The 27,403-nt window shown below is 45.8% G+C and overlaps 1 protein-coding gene across 1 annotated transcript in view; it reads left to right on the forward strand.

Annotated features, from left to right (window-relative positions):
* The window catches only part of ANO2 (anoctamin 2), a gene marked incomplete at its 5' end in the record, with an annotated part of 267,613 nt that overhangs the window by 39,035 nt on the left and 201,175 nt on the right, over positions 1-27,403 (forward strand). The window contains one exon of the mRNA XM_081127869.1: positions 11,672-11,770. Coding sequence (XP_080983995.1) covers positions 11,672-11,770 — 99 coding nt within the window. The remainder of the gene's footprint in view (positions 1-11,671; positions 11,771-27,403) is intronic.

Here is a 27,403-nt window from a genome sequence, read left to right on the forward strand (position 1 = left end):
CTCAGCCGCGGCCAGCACGTTCTCCATGTGGCCTCACCTCTAGTCTCCTCCACTCCTGCTTGGTGCTCACTTCTTGCTACCCGCTGTCACTTGGCACCTGCCATCCACCCCACCCCAAGCCCTCATCTCAGTCCTTTTTCAGCTCCCCCTCCGCACAGTGCCTATGTTTCTGATTGTTCCCCCCAGCTAGAGTTACTCACATTCTTCTGCATTGAATCTCATTTTGTTATTTCCTGTCCCATATTTTCTACAGTCCCCAGGTCCCTTCTCATTTATTTCCCCATCCTCTCTGGTGCTGTTTGCAGTACCGCCCAGTTTGTTATCATCTGCAGATTTAATTAGTATGGTTGATGATCCCTTTTCTTCCAGACCAGAGGCTGTGGGGAGGGACGGGTGGTCTCAGGCGGGGCCAGCTCCACAGCGGTGTGTGTGACAGGGTCACGGCTGTGGAAAAGCCTGTTTTGGCTGCAGAGAGCGGACATGTTCCAAACCAGGCTCTCGCCTCATATAGGGGAAAAAATGCCCCAGGAGCCAGGTTTTTCTGGGAAAAATGGGAGGATGCTGGAAAGTGGATTACACAAACCCTCTCAATTCAGATTCCTCTGGCCCAGAGACACCATCTGTAAAATCCAGTTGTTACTAGCATTGAGCACCTATTATGTGCCAGGCATTGCACTGGATGTCTTTCTTGTATTATTGTTGATCTTCGCAAGCAGTTTGTAAAGTCATTATTATTATTACTGTCTCTTCATCATTATTATATTTTATTTTACCAAAAAAGAAACTGAGTCTCAGAGAGACTACATAATGTATCCATGGTTATACAAGGAGCAAATGGCAGAGCTGGGATTTTAAGCCAAGTCTCTGAGCTCTTTCTTTAATGCCCCTTGCTTCTCAGAGACCCCATTTACTTCAGCCCCTAGCCCAAACCACCCACTCTAGACTAATGGATTATTGCCAGAGTACTCTTGGTAGATGGGCTGATTTTAGATATTTTTGGAAGCCCACAAAAGAATCAACTTCTCTATTCTTTTTTATCATCATAGTGATAGGTCTTTTCCTGAGTGTCTTTGATCAGCTCATCAGTATCAGATTCAAGATCTAGATTTTAGCTCATTTAATAGCCTTTACTCATAAACCAGTTTCTTTAAGCTCCACCTTAATGTCTCTCAAGACTGAGTCTGGTGGGGTGGGGGTAATGGACTGTCGTGATCATTGCTAACACTGGCTTTTACGTCAGGACTTGTAGATCTGTGGGCAGCCAGTGGTCTTGACTTCAGCTCCCTGAGCCCTGGGGCAGTGATTCTTGATGGAGCACTATATATTTCAGGAAGGATAGCTTTTCCTTGTGTGTGACTTTCCAGTACGTTCATTGAAGCATGCTTGATGTCCCTCCCTCCATCCACTCGATGGTCGTGGTGCTCCCTAGTCATTGTGACAATCAAAAGCTCCCACTCATTTCCAAAGGGAATGGTACAGCCCTTGTGGTTTGTATAAAGGTGACACAGAGACCATCTCAGGGACAAAGGAGGGCTAACCAGATATTTCAAGGAGCTGCCCTAATTGAGGGTTCTTTAGCTGAAGTCCTTTGTAACTAGTGTTGTCGAAGATTTTACAGCTTCCTTGTTCATGTTCAAAGTGGATCCTGCCTCCTGACCTAAGATCTCTGTTATGAAGGATTAATGGCCCCGAGATGGAAGATCCAAAGCCCTGCCTTTAACAAATCTGCCTCCTCTGACCTGGAGAAGGTCACAGTGGCACGTGGGAAACTTGCTCCTTTATTCTGTTGACCATAGCCCGGATCAACCCTAGAGCATATGGAAAGTCACTGCTTATCTATTGCATTTCTTGGTCTCCCTATAGAATGGGAAGATGTTCCCAACTTGAGCACCACTGAGAAAGGGGGAGGCATTCTCTCAGGGTTCCCTGACAAGAGGGGTTCTTGTCTTTCTTTATCCTGTTAAAGATATAACAAATCTGGATGAATGAGCAGTGTTGGCCCATTGGGATCACTACTGTGAAGTTCGTGGGCAATTGCAATATGGTGAGCAGTTTGGCCAACACAGACCATATCTCAGCCCTTTGGCTTCCCGACCTCCGCTCTGCTTCAGGCAGGCTGGTCTCCGTATGCTGCACTTTTTCTCATCTCCTCCCTTCTTTTCTGTGCCACCCACACTATCCTTATTGCATATGTAAATCCCATCACACAATCTTCAAAGGTCAACTCAAGTTCCCGCTCCTCCGTGGCATCATTTCTAGCTCTTCTAGCCCAGAATCAGCTCTTCCATTGGTTTCTTATATCATTGACAACTCTTGGTTGTGTTGCAGAAAACCCAACTCAAACTGGCTTGAACAACAAATTGAATTTATAAGCTCATGTAATCAGGAAGCCCAATAAGAAGTTCTGATGAGGCCTGACCCAGCAGTTCAACTGATGTCCTCAAGGATTCCCTATTTCTTCATCTTTTTTTACTCAACCTTTTTCAGGGTCTACCTCACTTCATTTATTCAATGGTCCCTTGGATGATCCAGGCCTTCCCTTTTCAGAGAAAAATGACCGCCATTCGTCTCCCTAGAGTTCTGGCAGAAAGGGAAAGCTCTTTCTTAAGAAACCCTGGCCAACATTTCCTCACATGTTACTGGTTCTGATTGCATTACAAACACATTCCAGAGCCAATTGCTTGGGCCAGGGGGATGGATTTGCTGATTGGTTCAAGCTAATTGGGCCTATTCTGGAATTTGTGGTGGGGTCCATTCTACCAAAAACATATGATTGAGATTCAAGAGGAGTATTTCTCTCAGAACAAAGTCTGGCAATTATTGATGCGTGAAAGGGAAGACAACAAACAAATGAGCATTCATGACTTGTCCTGTCCATTTGGACATTAATCACCTCAGTCATGATGTTATTCATCTGTCTTGTATGTTAGAGATATCATTTACCTGGTTACCAAAGAAGCTGAAAGCTGTGCGATGGTAACAATGGCTTACATTTCTTCTGTATGCCCTTAACTCTTAGCACATTGCTGACACACGGTTCTTCCCCAATACATACTTGTTGAATTGAAATATGTTGGGAAGAGTGAATCATAGGAAATAGTGGAAATATTTCTTAAGGAAGAGGTGAGTCACTGCTAAGAGAAAGCAAGGGCTCTCTCTTGTGTGGGGAAAGGGCGTTAGTTACCGATAGCATGAAGATTTTATTAGAAGTATGTTGAGGAGGGAAGAAAAGTATCAAGATAAAAAAAATCACATAAGTTTTGAGTTAGGAGGGACATTAGAGATATGGGTATTTTAGAGGTAATATGATGAGCTTTTAAATGCCTGGAAATACTTTTCTGAGTGGGACATTTATCATATGGGCCAAAGGAATAAAGGTCAGGAAGTAGATACTGCACATTCCTGCCCAAAGGTTTGATGGCTGTTGAGTTTAGTGGTGCTCATTGCTGATCCACAGGTGACTCTATGATTTATTGTCCAACCTGGGACATGTTTGATGATGTGAAAATGCTAAGTTGAATAGGATGGTGACACTAAAGAAATAAACTGAGACTGTCCCAGCCCAACCAGAACCTATTGATCATCCTTGGTGTATCTATCAACTACCCAACGAAGGGCCCTTTTGTCCACCACTCTGAATCTGCCTTCCGTTCCTCTGGGCATTGACATGCTTGCACTGTCTTGGCGGGGTGAGCGGGAAGCACGCACGCTGATGAGCGTTAGCATTCTGCAGCATCTGATTCCACTTGTGGATGTCGACTGTCCAAAATAGTTTTACTGTGACGACTAGGAAAGGGCAGCGTTTTCCTTTGGTCTTTCCTCATGGTTTATCTGTAACCTTTTTCCCTCTGTCTGGGGCTGGGCCTGTGTGCCTAAAGCCTGGTTGTCAACTCCCTAGCCTTGGTTAGTTTTGGGAGAGGCCTTGTCCTTTCTGCCAACATCTTCAGGGTTCATGAATTTTTATCTTTTTTTTCTTGGTAGAAATTTGGTCTCTGGCTCCTGAATTCTGTTCAGCTTGTAACCTTTTGCATTGTAAATTCCAAAGAGAACATTTTATATTACCTTTAACCTCACTTGGTGGTGTTTAGGTGCATGCCAAGATCTATGGCTCAGCTATGATTTCTCTCAGGCAGCATCAAAGAAGCATGGTAGGATCACCACAGAGGTCAAGGGCATGTGTTTCGTGGTCCAGGGAGCATGCTCTTCACTTTGATTGCCAAGGCAAAGATTAGGAATTGACTGCCTGTGAGCTTGCTCTTAAAAAACCCATATATGTATGTGTGTGTGTGTGTGTGTGTGTGTGTGTGTGTGTATGTATATATGTACTTTATTGTTTGCAAAATACTTTGATGTATATAGGTTTATTTCACTCTGAGATATCATGGAATCATGAACAACTTCTGAATATTTATTAATTAAAAACTAAAACTATAAAACATTGTTAAATCAATAATTTTTATTTAATATAAATAACATATTTTAATAAAAAATAGTATTTTTTTCAAAACAAAACAATTGTGAGAAGGGTGGCATTGTTTTACATTTTTGCAAATCCTTTCCCCCTAGCCTTATTGAGGTATAATTGATGTATAAGAAACTGCACATATTTAAATATGTTGAGTTTTGACAAATGTATACACCTTGGAAGCCATCATCATAATCAAGATAATGAACATATCTTCTACCCTCCAAAGCTTTCACATGTTCCTGTGTGGAGTCCATCCTTCTCATCTACAGGTGTTGTTATTATTATTACAATTATTTTAACATGGTCCTGAGTTTCAAGAGCTTTGATGACTTATCAAAAATTGTGTAGCTGGTGACAGAGCTGGGGCTGGGGACCAAGGACTCAGGCCCTAGTACCCATGGTTTTCCCATGACCTCTCCTACATAGTGAAGATTTCCCCCCATTTCTTCTGTGGGATTTTTGAAGTAGAATGAAGTCAGGAGAACACAATTTCATTCTGTTGCTGACTCCCCGTATGGTACTCCTTCCAGGGTTCTGTGCCGCCCTTGGGGGCCACTGCAGCTCAGGTATTCAGTGGGGAGCAGGTTCTCTCAGCCTTTGGTGTGTAAGAAGGTCTGACTCCTAAGTGTTCCTGTGTTCCCCTCACTTCTCCATTTCACCTGGCCTTTGAGCAGAGGTTTTCTGGGTGGCTTCTGTCTGGAATGCAATGAAATGTGGTGCACAGAGTAGAGACTGTGGTAGCAGGTCCAGAGATAATCTCTTCTGGGCACCTGCTCATTTTGGTAGCTGCTCCAAGGGATCCTCCTAGCCAAGAATACCCCCTTCTTCCAGGGACTTTGGTGATGGCTCTTTGCTTTGAAAAAAAAAAAAAATGACAAAAGTGGCTGAGTTTTCATTTACATAAGACCCTGGTTGGGTTGTCCCCAGTATTTGGTTGGGAACTAGGTGAAACCTTTTTTGTAAGAGGGGTCATACTGCTGGTATTTTGGGGTCTCTGGGATAGGGTTCAGTGGGCATTTGGTCCTGCCCTTCACCTCTGCTGCTGATTGGCCCATCCTCACCTTGGCCTGGTGGGGAGAGGGTTGGAGGGGAGAGGCCCTTGCTGTCATCCCGGGCCTCCCAGGAAAGCAAATTTTCATCTTTCCTCCTCTTATCAAGACATTCTTCCCTGTGCTTAATTCCAAGTTAGTGTGTTTCTAGGAGGTCTAGGCAGAGCCTGCTCCCTGGTCATAGGTTAGAAGTTTCTGAAAGCAGAAGGGAAGTGAAGACTTTGGTCTCAGTGATGGCACCGGTAGAACATGGTGTTCCTCAGTGGAGCAGCTGTGAAGACCAGTTCATTTCCTGGTCTCATTTCGAAAGTCTCAAAGCTACGCCCCACACTCCTCCTTAGTTGTGATGACGGCTGCCCTGGGCACAATCTCATCACCACCTGACGTATCTCCTCCAGCTGTGTGAACCTCAACCACGATGGTCTGAGAATGTGCGAATCCCAGGTGGTTGCTCTCACGCTCCCCATGGGACCATGTGCCATTGGTTCTTGCTGATCCAAGATGGCCCAGCTGGCTGATACCTTAGAGGCTTCTGTCCCCGCTCTGCCCCCCTCCATTGTCTACATGCGCACCTTCCCACCCTTCCTCTGGCAGCTCCATTCCTGGGCCACGATGTACTGCAGCTGATGTTCTGGGCTCACAGCAGGGCCTGGGACCGGAGTACACTCAGGCGGCCGGGGTCAGCGTTGAGGTGGCTTGGCAGGACTGTGTGGGAAGGAGGCTGTGGAGTATCGATTTCCAGAGTTTGGCTGGGGCTGCCTCCCATTCATTTTTGTTTCTCTAGAGGGAAGACGTGGTCTCATGAAGCCACATGCAATCTTTGGATAACAGCAGCAAGACATAAACAATATGGATAATTTCACCAGGAGGAGCGGTTGTCCTCTGGTCCCTGCAGAGGGCCTTGAGCAGTGGCTGGAACACTAGAGACAGGTGGCTGGGGGTGCAATTTACCCCCTCTCACTGCCATTCCTCCATCCCTCATCTACCTAATCTCTTGTGAAGGGAGGGCCTTCAGGTTGCCCTTGGATGGGCTGGGAGCCCTCAGGGATGTGTGCCTGCTGTTCCCTCACAGGCACTATGGGATGGACCGTGGCGTTAGGAGATGCAGATTCCATTCCTGGCTCTGCTCCTAACTAGCTGTATGTGCAAGCCCAAGCAGCTCAGTGTCTTGAGCTTCAGGTCTTCATCTCTTACTTGAGGAAGATCAGTTGTATGTTCTTGGAAGTTTCTTTATCTCCAGAGTCTTTTGGCCAAATCAGTTCACTCTTCTGAGATTCACTATGCCCATCAGCTGGCTCTGTTTTGAGCTGTCAGCATGGTGATGTTGAATACCATCACGGAAGCCTGATGCTTGACAAGTAAAGATACCAAAGACTTTTATAGTTGATGTCTTTTATTTTCCAGAGTATCTCTGATTCTTCTCCTTAATGCTATAACACTTTTATAAGCCTATAAGGCAGAGCGGTTTCACGTATACCCAATTCTAGTTCAGTTCAGGGTGTTGTTCCGGCCCCTCCCCACCAGAATGAGTTTGTGCTAATGCATGAGGCCTCTAGGAAAGGAAGCAGTGATCTGCAAATGCTGTGAGGACCAGGGGCGATGATAGGAATGGAAAGGCCCTGCTGCAAGGTCTTCATAAGGTTCCTGATGAGGTGGTAACTTGAATAACTTTAGTTGTCAGCATGAGAAAGGATTCAGCAATGACACTTAAGGATAACTGAAATAGGTTCTTAAAATGGAACTAGATTTAAATCTGGTCAGCCCAAAGTCACCAATTACTTTTTGGGCTATGGTAGCCAATTTTTAAGTATTGGTCACAGGATCCAAACAGAACCTACTAGGTATATATCTGCATTGAAGTTGCAGTACATACTTACTGAGCATTTACTATATTCCAGCCACTGTGGTGGCTGCTTCGGATAAAGCATCCAACAAAACACGTTGTTTTGTCCTCATGGAGCTTCAGGTCCAGCCAGGGAGACAAATGTTGAACACCTAGTTATGGTAATTCCAACAGTGGTTGGTGCTGTGAGGGAGGACAGGGGCTGTGCAGCCAAGAGGGGAGCCAAAGGGTTCAGGAAAGGCCTCCAGGGGGAAGTCGTGTTTCAGCTGAGACCCAATTAGGACTTGGCTGGGTCTGGAGGTGGGGAGGACTTTGTAGTGACAGAAATAGAGTTCGAGAAGGTTCTGAAGTAAGAGGAGGGGGGAGTGGGAGGAAGGGGGAGGGGAAGGAGAGGGAAGGGAGGAGGGGAAGGAGGGGGGAGGGGAGAGGGGAAGGAAGAAGGAGGAAGGAGAGGGAGGGAGGAAGATAAGAAGGAAAATTTCTCCAGAAAATGCCCCACAAACACTATGCAACTTCTTTCAGTGTGATTTCATTTTCATAAAACCCTACAAATTCTGCTTCTCCAATTCCTGGGTATCAGGAAGAAGGTACCCAAGGAAAGGGTGTGAATACTTGAATTCTCCTCAGTCATAACCTGACTCTCATTTTCTCAGTCTTTTAAGTTGTGTTGTCAGTTCGTTTCCTAGACCTGTTCACCACTAAGTAAACCAAGAGAAACCCGAGTTCACAAAGGCGCAAAGTCAGGGCACCACCTCGAACTCATGTCCTGCCACATCAGCCAGCCTTTCGCTCCCCCCCTTCCTCTCTTCCTCTCTAACGTTGCCTCAGCGTCAGGCCTCATCGCCAGGCCTCATCGCAGGCACATTCTCTAAGGCACCAGCTTCTCTCCCCTCTTCCCTGGACTCCGGCCTCACAGCCCTTCTCACTGGTTTCCAGCTGCTCCAGCCAGCTCTCCACCTTGGTGCCTCCTCACCAGACAGCCTCCTCCCCCTCCCTCCTCCTCCTTCTCCCCTTTCCCCCCCCTCCCCCTCCTCCCCTCCCTGCCTTCTTCCCCTCTCCCTCCCCTTCCTCCCCCCTCTCCTCCCCCTTCCTCCCTTCTTCCCTTTCCTCCCCCTCCCCCTTCTCCCTCCCCTTCCTCCTCTCCTTCTCCCCCTCTTCCCCCCTCCCCCCCTCAATCTATGTTAACCTCCAGTTTTAGATTCCTGGGTTAGTGAAAGGGCTTCTGCATTTGGTGATGGTTCTGCTCAGGGGGTTTTGTGTTTTCTTCAGGAGACATAGCAGTCACACCAGCTAATATTTCACATCAGCTCTCATGGTTTTCTTTTTATGAGAAGGTAACAATGTTGCAGGACATAAAAGGAACACAATGTTGCATGACATAAAAGGAACACGATGACTACATGTTAGCATCACATAACTGCATTCTAGCTTTTATTTTCATGTGAAACAAGTTCTATTTGAGGAGAATGGAGAGGCATGCTTTGCTGGAGGCAACGAATGCCCCCACATTGGGAAACAATGTTGCATTAGTATAAGGTCGGGCTGCAAATGATAGAGCCTCTAAAATTCACAGTGGCTAAAACAAGGTAGAATTTTATATGCCACATAAAACCCAGGAGGCAGCCCAGGGCTGCTGTGACAGTCTGTGGGATCAGGACTCTTGATACCTTGCTGCTTTTGACCTTGACTTTGACTGCCAGGTTTAAGATGCTTGTATCCATGTTGCAGGCAGCAGATTGGGGCAGGGAAGAAGATAAAGGGGCAAAAAGCATCTACCTGCTGTCCCTGAAGAGGGTGGCCCGAAAGTGCTTCACAACATTCCTGCCTACACCACATTGGCCAGAAATTAGCGTTATGGTCACAGCTAACTGCAAGGGAAATATAGCCTTCATTCTGGATGGCCATATGCTTAGTTACCAAATGAAGAAAAGGGTCAGGACTGTCAGGACAGATAGTGGTCTGCCACCAAGGCCATGGGATTTGACCCTGGCCCTCCCAACCCTTTCTCAGACTGAACATCTGCAGGCACTTCATGGACATTTGGTATACATTTGAGCCACTAATTTTGGATAAAATTGAAAAAAGGGTTCACCACAAATTAAAAATAAAGACAAAACAAAATACATTAAAATCAATAATAGTCTTGACTTCATCTTAGCGAGAGGGGTGGTGCTGTTTGCCATCTTTCACCAAAACACCATCGCTTGGGCCATAATGGAGAGCTGGGCTGGAGGTCAGCTTCACAGATAGTTTCTTTTCTTACTCTTATTTTCACTATATTAGAAAAACTTAAATTACATTTAGAAGTAGCAAGAAGTGATTGAAAACTCTGTCTAGTCGTTCTGGACATTGCAACTATAACTGGACATAGAAATTGGGATAATTTCTCGCTGAAGGCCACGCCCGGTGTTTTGTCATTACTATGTCCGCTGGGCAGCTGGAAGGCTGTTTCATGTTGGGACGGTGGCCTTTCTGTGAGCTGACCCACATCATCAACCAACTCGGTGCTGACAGGTGATACACACTCCGTCAGGAAGCGTCCTGGTTACTGTGATTCTTTCCAGGTATTTGTCAACCCTACACTATCCCAGACTTTCATGCTTAGTTCAATATTCTTGCAAAATCCTGGTTTCTTCTTAATTCTACTCCCTTATAAATCATCAGCGTTTATTCCTGAAGCCGGGGTAGGTTCTGGATGTTTGAATTACCGAATACATTGTAGAGCCAATACATCACAGAAGCAGTCTTCCTTTGCAGTATGAGCTTCATAAAACACCTTTTATTTTATTTATCATTTCAAAAACACACGCGAGCCCCCTCGTAGTGTTCTTCAGTGGGGCAGACAGTCTTCTTATCACTTATTCCTCCGCCTGCAAGGACCCTGGAAGGGCAGGCGGTCAGAGGCTGGGCGAGGCAGGCTCCCGCTATTGTCTTCACCACTAAGTGACGGCCAGGGGCGAGTTGTTGGCCACCGGCTGGCCTCTGTGAATGAAGCTGGGGAATGGCTTTCAAAAGGGACAACTGCTGTTATGTGAGCAGTGACACCTTCGCTGCACACGGAGTTGGTGCCTTCTCAGTCCCCCGTGCACCCTGCTTCACGAGACACCCAGTGATTGAACAAAAGCCCCCCGTCTTCGGGAGCACAGGGTTCAGGGGCACGTGGAGCGGGCGCCGCCAGCCCGTCTCTCCAGAGCTCGCTAGGCCCCTGCTTCCCCCTCGGCCCCTCGGAGGCTCCGTCCCACGGCCTGTTGGCCACCACGGCAGGATCTCCCACTCGGTGCGCAGGTTTTAGACTTTCCAACAGTCATCTGATGAAGGAATCTTGCTGTCGTTCTTCTACTTTCTCTGTGGGCACAGGGTTCGTGGTTAATTTTGCAGGTAGTTTTAGATGCTTCTCACAAATGAAAGGGCTTTTGCCAATTTTCCCTACTTGTTCTGGTCTCTTTCATTCCTTAATGACAAGATTAATTGAATTAATGTCGGAGTAATTTTTTTTCCTGTGTGTGCTTGCTCTGAAAAAATTGGAGGTTTTATTTGAAGATGAGTAGAAACTGATGGCTTCATGTCATAATCTGACCAGTTTTTATAACAGACGCTGTGACCAGGGATGAATGGATGGTTGAGTCATTAAGACCTAATTATCAAACACTCATCACTGCCTTTCCTTCTTTACTTCTCATTTTTGGGTGAAATCAAGACACTCATAGGATCACTTGACCTGGGACATACATTCACACTTTTCACTCTGGAGCCCTGTTCATGATTTATGGTTATGATACTATTTGGAGTTATTCTATTTACATTATTGTTTATATGATTACTGTTCAGCTTAGGTAAGCCACTTTTGTGATTTGGGGCTATGACACAGCACAATAGTAGAACAGAAATACAAATTTAACAACAAATAATGAAAATGTGTGCCTGGAGACAGATCACAGGCTGTTCCCTGTATGCTGGCAGAAGTAAACCAAGTAATTGTTACTGAGAAAGGTTAATAGGATTTTTATGAAAATCATAATTGCTCACATTTCAAACCTGGGAACACGATGGTTTTAACTTTTCTTACCCCCTGAAGGCACCAAACCTCAGGACCACACTTTGGGAACTCCACCCTATGGGTTTTGATGAGAATTTTTCTGAAACAGAATGGGCGGATGGGGTATGGCTAGGAGACTGGCCCCGCTGAAGTTTAAAGAGAACAAAAACCAGAAACTGAAGAAACACCAGGTTGGAGCTTCGAGTTCGGGGAGCCTGAAATTTAAGCTATGTCCTTATAAGTGTTTCCATTTCTTCTTCCTTTGTACCGTACAGAGTAAAAGCCAAGGATCCATCTTTGTCCGGATACACGCCCCATGGCAGGTGCTGGCCAGAGAGGCAGAATTCTTGAAGATCAAAGTTCCCACCAAGAAAGTACGAACATGTTTCTTCTGGGTTTAAGGGCCTCTCGAGGGCTGGCTGGATGGGAGTAATTTGGGAACAGGGTCAGGTGGGACATGGGTTTTGTGGAGGTGAAATCACCTTTACCTCCCCAAGGACCCTAAGTATGGGGAATGATGTGGGTGGGACAGGAAAGAGAGTTGGGGTAGGGAGAGGGCCTGGGTGTGGAAATCCTTTCACCTCAGAGCTCCTGGGATGTGTCCCATGAGAAGCCAAATGTTGCCCTGATCCAGCTTCTTTCTCCCTTTCCTTGGGGTCCCAACACAGCCAGGCATTTTTTTCAGAGTGAATGTGGCAATGAGAGCAGATAGCAAGCCGTGCCGATTGGATCATCAGCATGCAGGGAAAATTGCACCAAACTCGCTGTGAATTTCTGGTTGTTACTCCACCACTACGTACTGTGTGTTGTGGGCTTCACCCATCTCTTCTGTGACATAGATCCCTCATCAGGAGAGCTGATCAAAATGATTTGGGAATATTTTCAAAATGTTCGTACCACTGTCCCACCTTGGGGTTTTGATTTTGTTGGTTGGTATGGAATGAGGTTCTGTCATTAGTATTGTGGAAAAGTCCCCAGAAGGTTATGCCCCACATCTGGGTTGAGACCTACACAGTTTGGTTGATTTTTGAGGTCCTTTGCAGCCGATATAGCCTATGTATATTTTAAAAACCTCCCCAGGGAACTCCTAGGTGACAGTTTTCTTGTAAAATAAAATCCAGCAGACACCTCCAAAAAGAAAGGAAATATGGCCATAGATTCACCATTTCTCTTTTGTTAAGCATTTTAGGGGAAATGGTGGGTCCTGGCTTTGACCATTGGAGAGGGCTCTAGGAAGGGTCCCGGGGAAGATGATGACCTAGTTTAGCCACGAGCCATCTATGGGTGACCTCTCTCTTTACCTGTCTCTATCTCTCTCTGTTTCTTTGTGTCTGTCTCTGTATCTTTGTCACACACACACACACACACACACACACACACACACACACACACACATACCCCACAGTGTCATTTCACAAGTGGTGCCCGAGCTTTGCAGAGATCGTCTTCATCATTCTAACTACCGTAATCCCCACCCTCCTCATCATTAACTGAACCCCTTGTTTGCCACCTTCTGTGCCACCTCTATCACCAGCCTTCGTCACCATCTCCACTATCACTAGCATCCTTACAGTCAGCCACCCCATTCTGGTGAGCGTTACACCACCTTCCCTCACAACAGATTTACCCTCCCCACGAAAAACCCCTCGTCCGGTGCCCTCATGTGGGATGCCATGATGAACCCCCTACTCAAGAGGGATAAAGTCTGGGGGTTCTGTTTTTACAGGTTTAAGATGGATAATACCTCCACGGCAGGTGGACTCACGACTACTAAACAATGAATGAACATAGACATGAATATTAGCTACAAACTTCTGCCAATGAGAGGTCAACGTTTTGGGGTCACGTGCCTGAGTGTCTTGGTTTCATAAGGGCCACACTGTGACTCCCCCCCTCAGTGGTACTGCTGTGTTCTTTGTCTCCTAGTTTTACACTTTTCACCTTCCTCTTCCCGCTGTCCTCAACGCCACGTGCCGTCTTTGTTCTGGATCTCGGCTCCCCCTCCACGGCCCCCTCCCAGTCCGCTGGCAGCGTGGCCCACGCCTTCGCCTTGGACAGAGGCTCTGCTTCCCTCAGACGGTGCCCTAACCTGGCCAACCCTTTGTCTCCTCTTTCTCCTTTCTGCCTTCTAACTTCAATATATATATTTCTCCTCCTTTCTCTGGTTTATCGGAATATCTGATGTCCTGTTAATCTCGCTCTGTTTTTGTCTCGCGTCCTGTGTGTTTATCTGTGCCGGCCGATCCATGGAAAGGAGGTGAGCAGAGCTCTGAAGCCCCCGCTGCTGCTTCCCCCAGGCTGGTCCTTTGGCAGGAGACCGAGGGACACGGAAGGAGCGTGTGTTGTCCTTCTGCTCTCGGCTCTCTGTCTCCCTCTCTTCTTTGCTCTCCTTCCCGTCTTTCACCCCATGCTTTGCCTTCCCTTCCTCCCTCTCTCTCTGATGCCTTCTCCCAGCCTCCCCCTCTGTCCGTTGAACGCCGACCACTCCTCCCTCTTCTCTACCACCTTCTCTTTCCTCATTCCCAGCCTCAGTCCCCAAGCAGTACCCGCCTCCATTCCCTCTGGTCTCTGCTCGTCCTTTCGCAAGCTCCTACCCCTGAGAGCATATCTGCCCTCAGAGCCTATATGCCCCCAAACATTCATCCTATTGGAACTGCCCATCTGTAGTTTAGGTGGTACCTGCACTTGAATTTGTAGATGAGGTAATTAGGGCACGGACATGTAACACGGTCATCTCTGAGTTCCCCGCCTTTTTAATTTTTCCATTAATCTTTTATAATTCAAGTATGTTTGACATATAACCTGGTATAAACCTGAGGTGTACAACATGTTAACTTGATACATTTATCTATTATAATACGATTGCCACGGTAGCAATAATTAGCAACTCTATCACATTACATGATTTTTCTTTCCTTTTGTGGTTGGAATAATTAAGTTGTAGCCTCTGAGCAAGCTAGTTGATTACAATACTGTCTGCATTCACTCTGCTGTGCATTCGATCTCTAGGGCTTATTAACTACTTGTTGCAAGTTTGACCCTTGAAAAACATCTGTCCTATTCCCTTCCCTCTATTCCCTGGTAACCAACATTTTACTCTGTTTTTACAAAGTTTAGATTTTTAGATTCCATGTATAAGTGATTTCACGCAGTGCTTTTTTTTTTGCTCTGACTTTCTCACTTAGCGTAGTGTGCTCAAGGTTCATCCATGCTGTTGCAAAGGGCAGATGTCCCTCTTTCTCGTGGCTGAATACTATTCCATTGTGAATATACACCACATCTTCTTTATCCACTCATGTGCTGATGGGCACTTAGGTTTTTCCCACCCCTCCTTCCTTTTTATTTTGGAGGTATATCGTGGTAGACGTTGCACTAGACAGTCCTCGGAAGACCAGACTTTTAGCCTTATTTCCTGTGTGATTTGGGGCTGTCATTTCATCTTTCAGAGCCTCAGTTTCCTCGTCTGTGACATAGACATAAAAATACCTGCCTTATTTTCCTTAGAAGGTTGTTCTTAACCAGTGCCATGGAAATACAGGAGTTAATTACGGTGTCTGTGTTCTCAACTCTTCTTATGTATATTCTATAGTCCCCCAATCAACTTTCCTCCTGACCCAATAGGCAGCCAACCCTGATGGGACTCCCACACTAGGAGAGTCTTCAAAGAGACCCCGAAGGGCACAGAGATAATCCATGCCCTCAGAGAGCTCACAGTCAAAGGCACAACAGGAAGAATGCACATGCCCAGACATCAAAACACTAGTTAAATGGTGTGTCAGATAGCAACTCGTTGGCACAGGACAGATTCTGCATGTAAATATGGGGGGGCAGGGAGTCAGGAGAACAAAGCTGGGTGGTGGTTCCTACAAGGTTCCAGGTATAACAGAAAGAACTTCCCCCCCAAAGTTTCTGGGCCCCAGACTTGACACAGGTGGACTGTTCTGGCATCTTCTGTGGTTTCAGTCACATGACCCTGACCTTCTTTGTATTCCTAGAATGCAGTGACTTGTCCATTGCTTTTTCTGAGGGAGTGGAAGGGAGAGAAAGAGAGAGATAGAAACATCAATGTGAGAGAGACACATGGATTGGTTGCTTCCCATTCATGTGCCAGCCGGGGCCAGGGACTGAGTCTGCAACCAAGGTATGTGCCCTTGGCTGAAATCGAACCCCGGACCCTTCAGTCTGCGGGCCCATGCTCTAATCACTTTGCCAAACCTGCCAGGGGGAATGCATAAGTTTTTAAAAGTTAATCTGAAACCTGATCTCAAGGGTGGGGGTTAAACCGAGTCCCTGAGATGAGAAGCGAGCATGGAGGGGAGGATGGGACAGGGAAGTCTGTGGAGGGTCAGTGTTGCGTCCAGCGGCATTTTTCTCCGTTTTAAATGGGTCTGGGAAGTCTCTGCAATGAGAATATGCTACATTTGCAGAGAGCCACACCCTGGCGGCAGGGGGAACGTGGAGGAAGGCTGAGGCATGGTATGGGATCATCTAAGCATCCTCCAGGCCGGCGGAAGGTGGTGTCATAACTCAGCGGGCTCTGGAGGGACCAGGAAGATGGGGAGGAAATCACGAAATCGAGATCTCAAACCTGGACAAATCCATAGCAATGCGTCCGGGGACTTGGAGTCCTGCGCACAGATATTAATTGGGAGGGGGAACCTTGGAAGGAAGCAGTTGTTTTCCAAAAACAACAACAGAAGAGCCAGCATTTTGCGAGGGACACTCATCCATGCACAGGAAGAGGGTGGGAAGGCCTGGCCTTTGGCCCCGAGCAGCCTGCGAAGGCTCGAAATGGCTGCTTTCTCATCTCTGCTCATTACCAAGGTGGCCTTTCTAGATCGTGGTCAACATTTATGTTCATTTCTCATTCACTTTCATACATATGAATGAATGCTCCCCTTTCTCACCTCCTACTTTCACTTATTCTCCAAGGGCTGCCTGCAGCCGAGACAGGCCAGGGACAGATGAGGGGGAGACAACTAAGGCCATTCTTATCAATGAAATCATGTCCCTCCAGCCACTAAATTGAGAAGTGACATGGCTGGGATGGGCAAAAATCGCTTTTGTTCAATCTGGCAAAGCTTTTGTAGCTATTGTTAATAAAGTAAGTAATGTTGCAGGGGTCATGCATGCTGTTCCCAGGAGCCGGTAAGGAACAGCATGTATTTAAGTCCTCCCCATGCAAGCAGATGCCATTAACTTCGAGCAAGTCATACCGTTTTAGGAAAGGAGGCTCGGAGCTCCCCTCATTTCCAAACTAGGAGTAATAAATGTCAGCGAGGGCTGTTGTAAGGAGCAGGGACGATATATTTAGGATGCCTAGCGTAGGGCACGTGAAACATGAGATATCTGCTCCTGCTATTGTTGCTGGTATTGTTGTTCATGTGCGCTGTGTGTCAGGCCGCACAGTGGCACCAGATCGGGGCTGCTCCTTCCTGCTGTTTCCCTTCACAGCCAACATCCGTCGTGTTGGGGGGAAAACAGACCCAGTCCCTTAAATCTGCCGAGGCAGCCAGAAGCCCAGACACGGAATCAGTGGAGAGGCAGGAACAGATGGCCTTTGGACTCTGTGCTGGGGGATTTCTGTTTCCTACAGCATGAGTCCTTGGGGCGTCCGTAAACATAACGGCTCCATGTGCGAGGTCTGTGCTGCAGTCACTGGGAAAGCCAGCAGGCCCCAGAGCACAGGAGGGACAGCTTGAAGGTGCACCCATTTCAAAGGACAGACAGCATATGTAACAAGTGGAGACCCTGAGTTCTACTCCTGGCTCTGCACCCATGAATCTGGGGTTATTTGATTCATGTCTTAGCCTATTTCCCAAAACAGGACTTGAGATGGATTACAACCAAAAGCATAAATGCAAATGGATCATTGAAAAGGTCACATAAAAATGAAGTATGTAATTGAGGGGGAAGTATAGGGAAATAATAATTGAATAGAAAATAAGGATGATTAATGCAAGTGAGACAAATTTCATTCTGAGTCTCTTGGTAGCCAAGGCAGAAAGGACCGTGGCTCACATAACCCATAGAAAGGAGCATCTGTTTTGTCAGAGGAGGCAAACTTTTTCCTGTTGTTGAAGCATAATTGCTAGATAAAAGACACGAATAATATAAGGGACACTTTTCCGTAATGAGTTCATATAAGGTGTTGGAATGCTCTTTGTATAACCATTTCTTAATTGATTCTGGATAAAAACTGAGGGTGTAATGTTGAACTATGGTACAGGGAGGGTTGTACTATAAAATAATATAAGTAAATTCCTGATGAGCTAACTTGATTCAAAGATAAAGGTTAGAGCACAAGTACCAATCACACTTTAATTCTCTTCATGGAATCCATATTTTGAAGTGTTTTAATCTACTAAATTGCATTTATTAAGGAATAATTCATCTTCCCCTTTTCATTAACTGAAAACTCATGTAACTGCCACTAGAGAATTTCTTGATTGGTGTGAGAAAATTGGTGTTACCTTGTTGAATGAATTTAATTCCAGTTAAAAAGCAAAAAACTTGACATGTTAGTTAGCCTGAATGGCCCCTTAAGAGGGAGATATTAATTCCATTAAGCTTTGTCAATTATTGGAAGTCATTCTCAGATGCCTAATATTGCCTCTCTGGAGATTCTGATTTGGTAACCAGGGCTTTTGCAAAAGTTCCACAGGAAGAGCCCCCCCCGCCCACGCCCAGGCTTATGGTGCCCATCCCTCTTCAGGGACTCAGCCCTGCCACGATTGCAGCACCTCTTGTTTCTATCTAGATTTGAGGCTTGTATTAGTCAGGGTTCTCCAGAGAAACAGAACTAACAGGATTTGCACACATGTGTATTATATATATATACGTGTGTGTGTGTGTGTGTGTGTGTGTGTGTATGTATCTATTTGCTTGTTTATTATAAAGAATTGGTCCAGGTGATTTTGGAGGCTGAGATTCCAAGGTTTGCAATCATTGATCTGGAGATTTAGGAGAGCCAATGGTGTAGGCTCCAATCCAAATGCTGGCAAGCTGAAGATCCAAGAAGAAACAATGTTTCAGTTTTAGCCCAAAGACAGGAAAAGATCATTGTCTCATTTCAGCAGGTAGGCAGGAGGAGCTCCCTCTTATTTGTGGGATGGTCAGCCTTTTGGTTCTGTTTAGGCCTTCAACTGATTAGATGAGGCCCACCACATTAGGGAGGACAATTTGCTTTACTCAGTCTATCCATTCAAATGTTCATCCTATTCAAAAGCACCTGCACAGACACACCCAGAATATCTGGGCACCCCCTGTCTCAGTCAAATTGACACATAAAATTAAACATTGCAAGGCTTGTACTTTTAAGGCCCATAATCCTTTTTATAGTGGGTTGAATAGTGGCATCCAAAAAAAATATGTCCAAACCCCAGGCTTGGGACTTGTGAAGATGATCTAATTTGGAGAGAGGGCCTTTGCAGACATAGTTAACTAAGGATCTCAAGATGAGGTCACCCTGGACTTAAGGTGGACCCAAATCCAATAGGTCCACCCTAATCCAATGGGTCCACCCAAATCCAATGGGTCCACCCTAAGAGAAATGTAGAAAGAGATTTGGGACACACAGACACAGAAGGGAGAATTCCATATGAAGATGAAGGCAGAGATTGGAGTAATCCAGCCACAAGCCAAGGAATGCCTGGGGTCATCAGAAGCTGGAAGAGGCAAGGAAGCTTTTTTCCTTAGAGCCATAGGAGGGAGCATAACCCTGCCAACACCTCTGTTTCAGACCTGTGGCTTACAACTGTGACAGAATAAGTTTCTGTTGTTTCATGCCCTGACCAGTTTGTGGTAATTTGTTATGGCAAACCCTAGGAAATTAACACACTTTTCCTCTGGGCAGAAAGCAAGAAACTCAAGATCCATGCCCTAACAGGCTTGTTGGCTTGCTCTGTATCCCAAAAATCTACTTTTCACCTTCTAAGGTTGCTTGAAATAGGCTTGTTTACTTGTTGATGCTGGGTTTGGGGGCTGTCTAGAGGACAAGCATCGTCCTGTATGACCTTGACGTGTCTATGTCTACTTTGCATTCTGTTCCTGCTTTGATGAGATTGGAGAGTCTTGGGAGAGACTCACCTTAGCACAGATGGTGGAAGGAGACCTGATGTGGCTACAAAAAGCTGCTTATTTACTTTAACCATAATCTTCCCATTTATGTTTCTATTTCTAAAGATGACCATTGATTTGATTAAGGTAAAGCTTCTGCTTTAGTGAAAAGTATCTGTAAAATAAGGATGTTAGCATGTTTTAAAGCTTGTCCACATTTTATACTTCAAGGAGAAAGGTTCATAAAACCACTCTCAACAATGCAAATCAAAACAAAATATCTTAAAATAAAAAACTAGGAACCAAAGATATAAGTTGATAAATAACTAAATTAATTATTTTAAATATAGCAGTTGCTCCCTGTGTGCTGTGCTCTTTGATAAGCATTATTTTGTTTTTATCCTCACAATGACAATATGAAGTAGGCACTAGCCTTAGTCCATTTTATAGATGAGGAAACTGAGGCTCAGAGAAGTTAATAACCTTACCTAAGGTAACACAGCATGAAGGAGGTAGATCCAGGACTCAAAGTCATTTCTCTCTGGCTCCAAAGTCATGCTTCCACCCTCTCATTTTACCTAATAATCCACATCTAGGGCTTGAGGTAGCATAATCTAGAACAGCATTCCTCAGAGCATATCCTGTAGAATAATAGTCTTTTATTTTAACACCTCCCCCCCACAATTCCATAATCTAACAAACTCTAGAAACTCTAATGATTACAACTTATCTGACCAATTAAAAGTTCCATTCAACCTGTTTCTTGCTGAAAACTGATATGTCACTAATAGGCGTATTAACAGGTATCCCAGGAACCAGTGGCCTGCAGAACATACCAGCCTAGATGATGTAATCCTGGATGGGAGAGTTAACACACTAACATTTTTATTTTTTCAATGCCACGGAGTTTTCTTAACAGTCCTGGATTATAGCTTTCTCATCTGTAAAGTAAGGGGGTTGAACATAAATTCTCTGTAATAGCTTTAAAATGTCTTGGCCCACATGTAAGCCAAATGACCATTTGTAAATTTGTTAATCTTCCCCTGTTGTTGCTGTTAGCGGAGGGAACTGGAGATGGACAACCATTTGCTCTGATTGTATTCAACTATCTAAGAGTAAAAATGTCCCATAGCCACCACCCCTTCCAAGCTCCTTTAAATGAGGTAGTACACTTAGCCTGTGGGTGCCTCAGGAAACAGGTTGAACAAAATCGAACCATCTTCTTTACTGCAAGGCTTTTCAAGGTTTCTTATCTGGGGCTGCCCTTTAACCCCAGCCTGGTCACGTCGCCGGGTTTTCTCTGAGTTCTCTTACACATGCTGGACTGCTCTTCTCCAAGCTATGCCTTACTGTGGGGCCTACATTGAGCTACCTGATTTAGACTCTCATCAAAAAGAGAGTACTTTACTCTCTTCCAGGGGCTGGACCTTTTCAAGTGCTTTAAATATGTGCCTCTGGTCCTAGAATGATCTCCCCATCCTCTCTAGATAAACAATAAGCAATCAAGAAGCTCATCCTTTGTGCCCCAGGCCAAATATCACTTCCCTCATAGACCCTCCTTTGTTCATTTAGCTGAACTGATGGCACCTTTACCTACAGTCAGTATTTTTCTTACCTGTTAATTTTAAAAAAATCCTCACCCGAAGATATTTTTCATTGATTAGAGAGAGAGAGAGGGAAACATCAGGGTGTGAGAGAAACATCAATTGGTTGCCTCTGTACACTCCTGACCTGGGAATCGAACCTGCAACCTTGGTATGTGCCCAGACTGAGAATTGAACCCACAACCAACTGAGCCACCCGGCTGGGCACCTGTTAGTTTTTATTTGACTGCTTTGAGTGCTTTACTCTTGTGTCTCCAATTGTACTATAATCCCCCAAGAGCAGAAACTATAGTTTATGTTATCTGTGCATTCCCTGTAAATTCTAGTATGGTGTTCTGTAAATAATAGATGCTCAACAAATACTAGAGTGATCAACTGATTGTTGCCAAATAATTTTTGTTCCCCAGCCCTACGATCTTCTTACAGCTGTGATCCTAAGCAAACTAGCAGGGATTTCAGCTCCATGCAAAATCCACGAACGGGAGAGACACTTTTCCCTCCTCACCCTAACTCCTTCTTTTATCAGGCAGTGAGTGATTCAGAGCTATTTTGATAGTTTAGTGAATGCTCCCTGGTGACCAGAAAGTAAGAAGCAGGAGAAATTCCATGAGTTTTATTAAGGGTGGAGAACTTGCAGATTCTGGGTCCTGGGCAGAGGGTCACCGTATGCTCAGCCTTCAAAATGCCTTTCAGGACAGACTCCTCTTATTGTTATCATTTATAACTTTTAAATGAACCAGAATTGTTGCTGTTTCCATTAGGTTGGCTGTGGTGGGGCCTTTCCCCTATTGTCACTGCCTGTTCCCAAGCATTTGTTTTTAATAGAGGCACAGCTGAGGGGATAGGGTTTATATTTGATATCTTTATGGGCTTTTTGGTGCATGCTCTTTGATTGCTATTTAAACTGGCTGGAAAGAGTGCAGGATACTTTGAATTTTTATTCTTTTTTGTTTTGTTTTGTTTTGTTTTCTGTAATCCTTCTCATCTTAAAAAATCAGAAAAAATAACTGGTGCCACCTAAGTGCTGTGGTTTGAGTAAGGAACCTGAGATGGCACATGACCATGATCTAGATGTGCATACAGGCCTGATGAGACCACAGTGAAGCGGAACATACAAAAATGTAATTACATTTTCATTAATAGTGAAGCTGGAAACACTGAAGCTGAAAATGTAATGGGAAGTGGATTTGAATTTTTTTTATTAAGTTGTTTTTAGACTCATGGTTAAAAAACTATTGAAATAGAAGCAGTGGTTTTCTTTTTTAGAGCCTCACTCATGTCTGTCTGAACTGGGTAGCGCAGGCAAAGCTGGGGCTGGCTGGGACCCAGATACTGGTCCCAGTGCTAGGGGGGTGGGCACTGAGAGCAAAGGGCAATGGATAAGCTGACCATTGAATTTATCATCCAGAGTGGGGCCCTTCGGGAGTGAAAGAGCTATTGATAACTGTGCCAGGACACAGTGGTAAACCCAGACTGTCCTGAGTAACTGGGACATGTGGTCGCTCTCCATGGTTGCCCAGCTTGGCATGGCTGCCCCTGTGGGTGTAAGGAGAGGGCTAGCAAGAGCGGAGGGGCAGAGAAGCAGCCAAGGGCAGCCAGCTTCTGGCACTTGGGGCTCAGGGACTGAGCTCTTCTTACCCAGTAAGAACTGGTGTCAGTGATGCACTGGTTCATAATGGCTCTCGAGATATGATTGTTACATTTTCAGGACTTCTGACGGCTGGTTGTTATGCCATTGATAGCTCGAAATTGTGCACAGTGGGCCTACAGAAGTTCCCCCTATCCACGGTTCTGCTTTCCATTGTTTCAGTTATCCACGGCCAACCAGAGTCCGAAATATTAAATGGAAAATTCCAGGTATAAACAATTCATAAATTTTAAATTGCGCACTGTTCTGGGTAGTGTGATGAAATCTCACTCCACCCTGCTCCATCCCACCTGGGGCAGGAATCATCCCTTTGTCCTGTGTCTTCACACTGTATATGACAGAACAGGGCCTAGTACAGAGCAAGCACTAAATCAATATTTGTCAATGAATGAAAGAATGGGCCACACACAGCAGACCTAACCCACTGCGAGTGACTTGCTGGAGAGTGATGCCGAGATGGGTTCTGAAGCTCCGTCCATGGGCAGTAGGAAGGAAGGCCGTGGCCTCTTGGGCTGCTGCAAGGTGGGGAATAGCAGCATAGTGGTACATGTCCCATAGCAGCCTTCCCTGGTCTGGGTCCTCAATAGGCCCTTTGGTTACCAAAGTTCTTTGGTAACATATAGGAAGAGCTTAATTGTGCCTGGAATGGGGCTTGGTTGTTTATAAGGGTTCATAGCCCTTTGGAAATTCACATTTTTCATCCATCTATTCATCCATCCAATGAATATTTATTATGATGATGTATGAGATACTCCACTGAGGACTACTCTACTGGTACTCGACTGGTGATTCAGTGGTGACTACAGCTGGCCTTGGCTCCATGTGGCTTTGGTGTGTCGAGGATTCAGGAATTAGATAGCTGGTTATGAGCTGGGAGGCACCCACAGAAGAAAATGGAGGGGTCAGCGGAGGAAACTAGTTTAGATGGGAGTGGGGAGCAGGGTGAAGGAAGGTGCCATTTGAGCTGAGACCTGAGTAGGAGTTTTCCAGGTAAGGAGGACAGGTGAGAACCTCCCCAGAAGAGGGAAGGACCTGTCCTGCAGCCCCAAGGTAAGAAAACCCTGGCATGGGTGGGGAACTGAGAGGAAGCCAGCGTGCCAGTGTGCATGCAGAACTGAGACCGCGGGCAGACGGGGCTGAGGCTGCGGTGGAGGCAGGAGGCCCAGCTTGTAGGGGCCTAGTCAGCCATGTAAATAGTCTGGATTTTATCCCACATTTTAAAAGTTAGCAAACATTCATTCATGTGTAGAAGACATACTGAAACAGAATTAAAAACCAGGAGTACAGGGTCAGACATGAGAGAGCGCGCATTTTATAAATACATTGCTGTCTGCATTCAGCATTGCTCTAGGCGGGAAACTGACCTGCAGGCGTAGGTAGGGATGAAGGCACTGAGCACCTCCTGTTCTTGGTGTGCACAGCCTGCCTCGGGCTCTGGAATGCCGCTGATCTTAGCAGCTCTGGGTGCTGTTTGCCTTTTAGTTGGTGAGTGGCTTCACACTCGCTTGCATGGGTCAGTGTGCTTACCCACGGAACTCCTCTGGTCCAGTTCTGCGTGTGCTCGCATGTGTGCGTGCATCCCTCCCTCTGCCCCCTCAGGCACCCATGGGGACAACAGTGGACAAATTCTGCTGCGTCTTTAGCTTCTCTTCTTTATAACTTCTTTAGACCACAGGCTTCCACCCCTATCCCGCGAGTGGCTTGTGGTGGGTGCTCCCCTCCACACTCTTCACTTCTCTGTGCATCTGAGCCTTTTGACATTAAAGGTGAGTCGGTGAGTGTGATGATAATCTTCAGCCTCTCAAAATGAGCGAGATGCTGTGAATAATAACAGTGGACCCTCGGTTATCCAGTGATTGGAGGAGCAGAAGAAATCATAAATAAATTCAAAGGGACAGATAATCTGAACTAATGTCTGTTGGGCTGTGGGGTGTAAGCAGTACATGGGCTCACTCTCTTTCTGCTTGGCCTGTGTTCTTCCTGCTGACTTCTACCAGTTGCAGAGAGAGACCCTCTTAGTCACTGCAGATAAGTGACTCGTGGATAATGGAGGTTATATTGTTTATATCTCATGCTCTCACACCTCTTTCTTTTTCTTTGGGGTCATTAGATCTCCAAATGTTTGTGTGACATTGGGCATGTTAGTAAAACTTCTGGTGTCTTAGTTTCTTTACGTGTAAAATGGGGACAATAACATGTGTATGTCCACGGTACACATCACTGTAGCCTTGGTTCCTTGCATCCCAAGAAGGGACATGATTCCAATGTAGAGAGAAAACAAATCAGGCCTCAGACCACACTGCTGTGCCCCTTGAGGGGAGACAGAGTGAGACAAGGGGGGAAAAAGTCAGAAGAGAAGAAATCTCAGCAAACCTCTTAGACTGTGACAGTGAAGCCAAAGCAAGCTTTTATGAGAACCACATTTGAGCCCTGGAATAAAAAATAAGAGCAACATACTTTAAAAATTATTTATGATTTTAAGCACATGAAAGGCGTATCGTGTACCCAGGGAGGGCATAATAGGGAACAGCTGGCTAACATGTGTCCTGCCATTTCTGAGGATGTTCATAATTCTCTGATGTCCAAGAATAACAGTAATAGCGATGCCGCTGCTGATTGTATTAATAATAATAAAGAGGATCGGGTGCCTTCCTGGATCCTGCTGAACATAAGAGAAGAGCTCGGGCTGCTGGGTTTGGTGGGGGCTGAGAGGGTGCTCCAGCCTGATGCCTTCTCAGGGGATCATGGAGCCCTTCTAAGGATCAGACATTTAAAGAAAGAACCTGAATGGGGGAGTCAGGAAACCTGGGTTCGAGGCCTAGTTTCACCAGGAACTCTGGCAACTCCTGGCCCCTCGGAGCCTCAGTTTTCCTACCTATAAAATAGTGATGCTAATATTACTTGACAGGCACACCTTGCAGAGCTTTGTGGGCCCAATGAAATGGTGCCCGTGGGAGGGCTGGATACATTGCAAAGCTTTCTGTATACAGAATGCATCGTCATCAACTTTGTGCTTTTCCAGCACCTGGCACAATCGACTACCAAACACAGCGCCTGGCATCTAGGAAGGGACTGAAAATGTTTGTGCTGTGAGTGAATGTGTCTTTTTCACTAAATGCTTAAAGTTGTAGAAGGTTAGACTTGGACAATACTTTATAAGCCATTGAATCCAGTCCTTTCTGTTATGGTTTGTTGAGTGGGTCTGGAACAGTGCTCAGTCTCAGGTTAATTACCCCCTCTACTGAGTGTGGATCTGAATACTCTACCCAGTGCACGGGCAATAATGAGATTTTTCCATTCTCGATGGTGGGATTAAGTGCTATTCCCAATCCTTTCAGCCTGAGTAGTTTTCTTATGCCCATGTTGCCAAATACTCAGGGGGTATCTTCTGTAGATCTCTTGGGTTCTCTGTGAAGCTCTCACTCCGGGTACTCTGTCTTATGAACTCTAGTTGTCTTGGTTCCCCCAGACTTATAATTGGTCTCTGCAGCTCAGGGAGTTTATTGGCTTCCACTTGTTTCCCGTTCATGGCCCAGGACCTTTCTCAAGGCAGTGAGCTGGAGCAGTCATACTCTCCTTCTTGTTTCCTGTCTCTCAGAAACTCCTCATGTCTAGTAGCTGGTAAACTGTTGTCCTATTCTGCTCAAGCTGTTATAACAACATACCACAGACCTCATGGCTTATAAATATAAGATTTTTTTTTTCCCCCCACACGGTTCTGGAGGCTGAAAGTCTAAGACCAGGGTGCCACATGGTCAGGTGAGGGCCCTCTGCCTGGTTCATAGCTCAGGCCTTCTCGCTGTGTCCTCACTTGGTGGAAGGGGTTAGGGAGTTCTCTGGGGTCTTTTTTTCAAGGGCACTAATCCCTTTCATGAGGGTCCCACCCTCAGGAACTACTCACCTCCCAAAGATCTCACTTCCTAATGCCATCATTATGGTGATTTGAATTTCAAGATATTTGGGGGGAGACACAAAAGTTTAAACCACTGAAACCATTATTCCATGTTTTTTGTTTGAATGTTTTGATTCTTTCAGGTATGTGGTCCCTTTACTCCATCACAGTGGGGAGTGTGGGAAGTAGAAGTTCCTCAGTTTTCTCTTTAGAGATGAAGAACCCCGAGAGGGAGAGTGACTTGCCTCAAGTCACACAGCTAGTTTGTGTCAGCAAGAACCAGGACCCAGGTCGTTCACTCAGTAGACATTATTGGGTTCCTGCTGCGTGCCAGGCACACAGATGGCGGTCCTTGCTCTGTAGTCTGTTGGGGAGACAGGTGAACCAAGACTAAGGGAAAAGCATGACACATATTATGACACAGGGATTTGTTCACAGGGTACTGAGGAAGTACGACAGGAAGTGAGGGGCCAAGAAAAGTCTCCTGGAAAAGTTGATGCTTGAGCCTAGTGGTGAAGGAGAAGGAGGAGTCATCTGGGGACAAAAGGAGGGGAGACGTTTCAGTACCAGATGCAACACATGCAAAGGTGTGGAGGCAGGAAGCAGGGTCCTTTGCCCTCTAAGCCTCGTGTCCATAGTATTGTACCACGGGGCCACCCACCTGTATTTTGTTGTGGGTATGTGTCTGGCTCCACCCCCCAAGCCCCTGAAGTCTGGGAAATCTCTTTCCAACATAAGCCGGACATGGTGTTACTCCTAGAAGTAAGCAATCCCCTTGTTTCAGGAAGCAGGCTCATTCTTCCAC

The sequence above is a fragment of the Miniopterus schreibersii genome, assembly GCF_964146895.1.
Source record: "Miniopterus schreibersii genome assembly, chromosome: 2".
NCBI classification, from domain to species: Eukaryota; Metazoa; Chordata; class Mammalia; order Chiroptera; family Miniopteridae; genus Miniopterus; species Miniopterus schreibersii.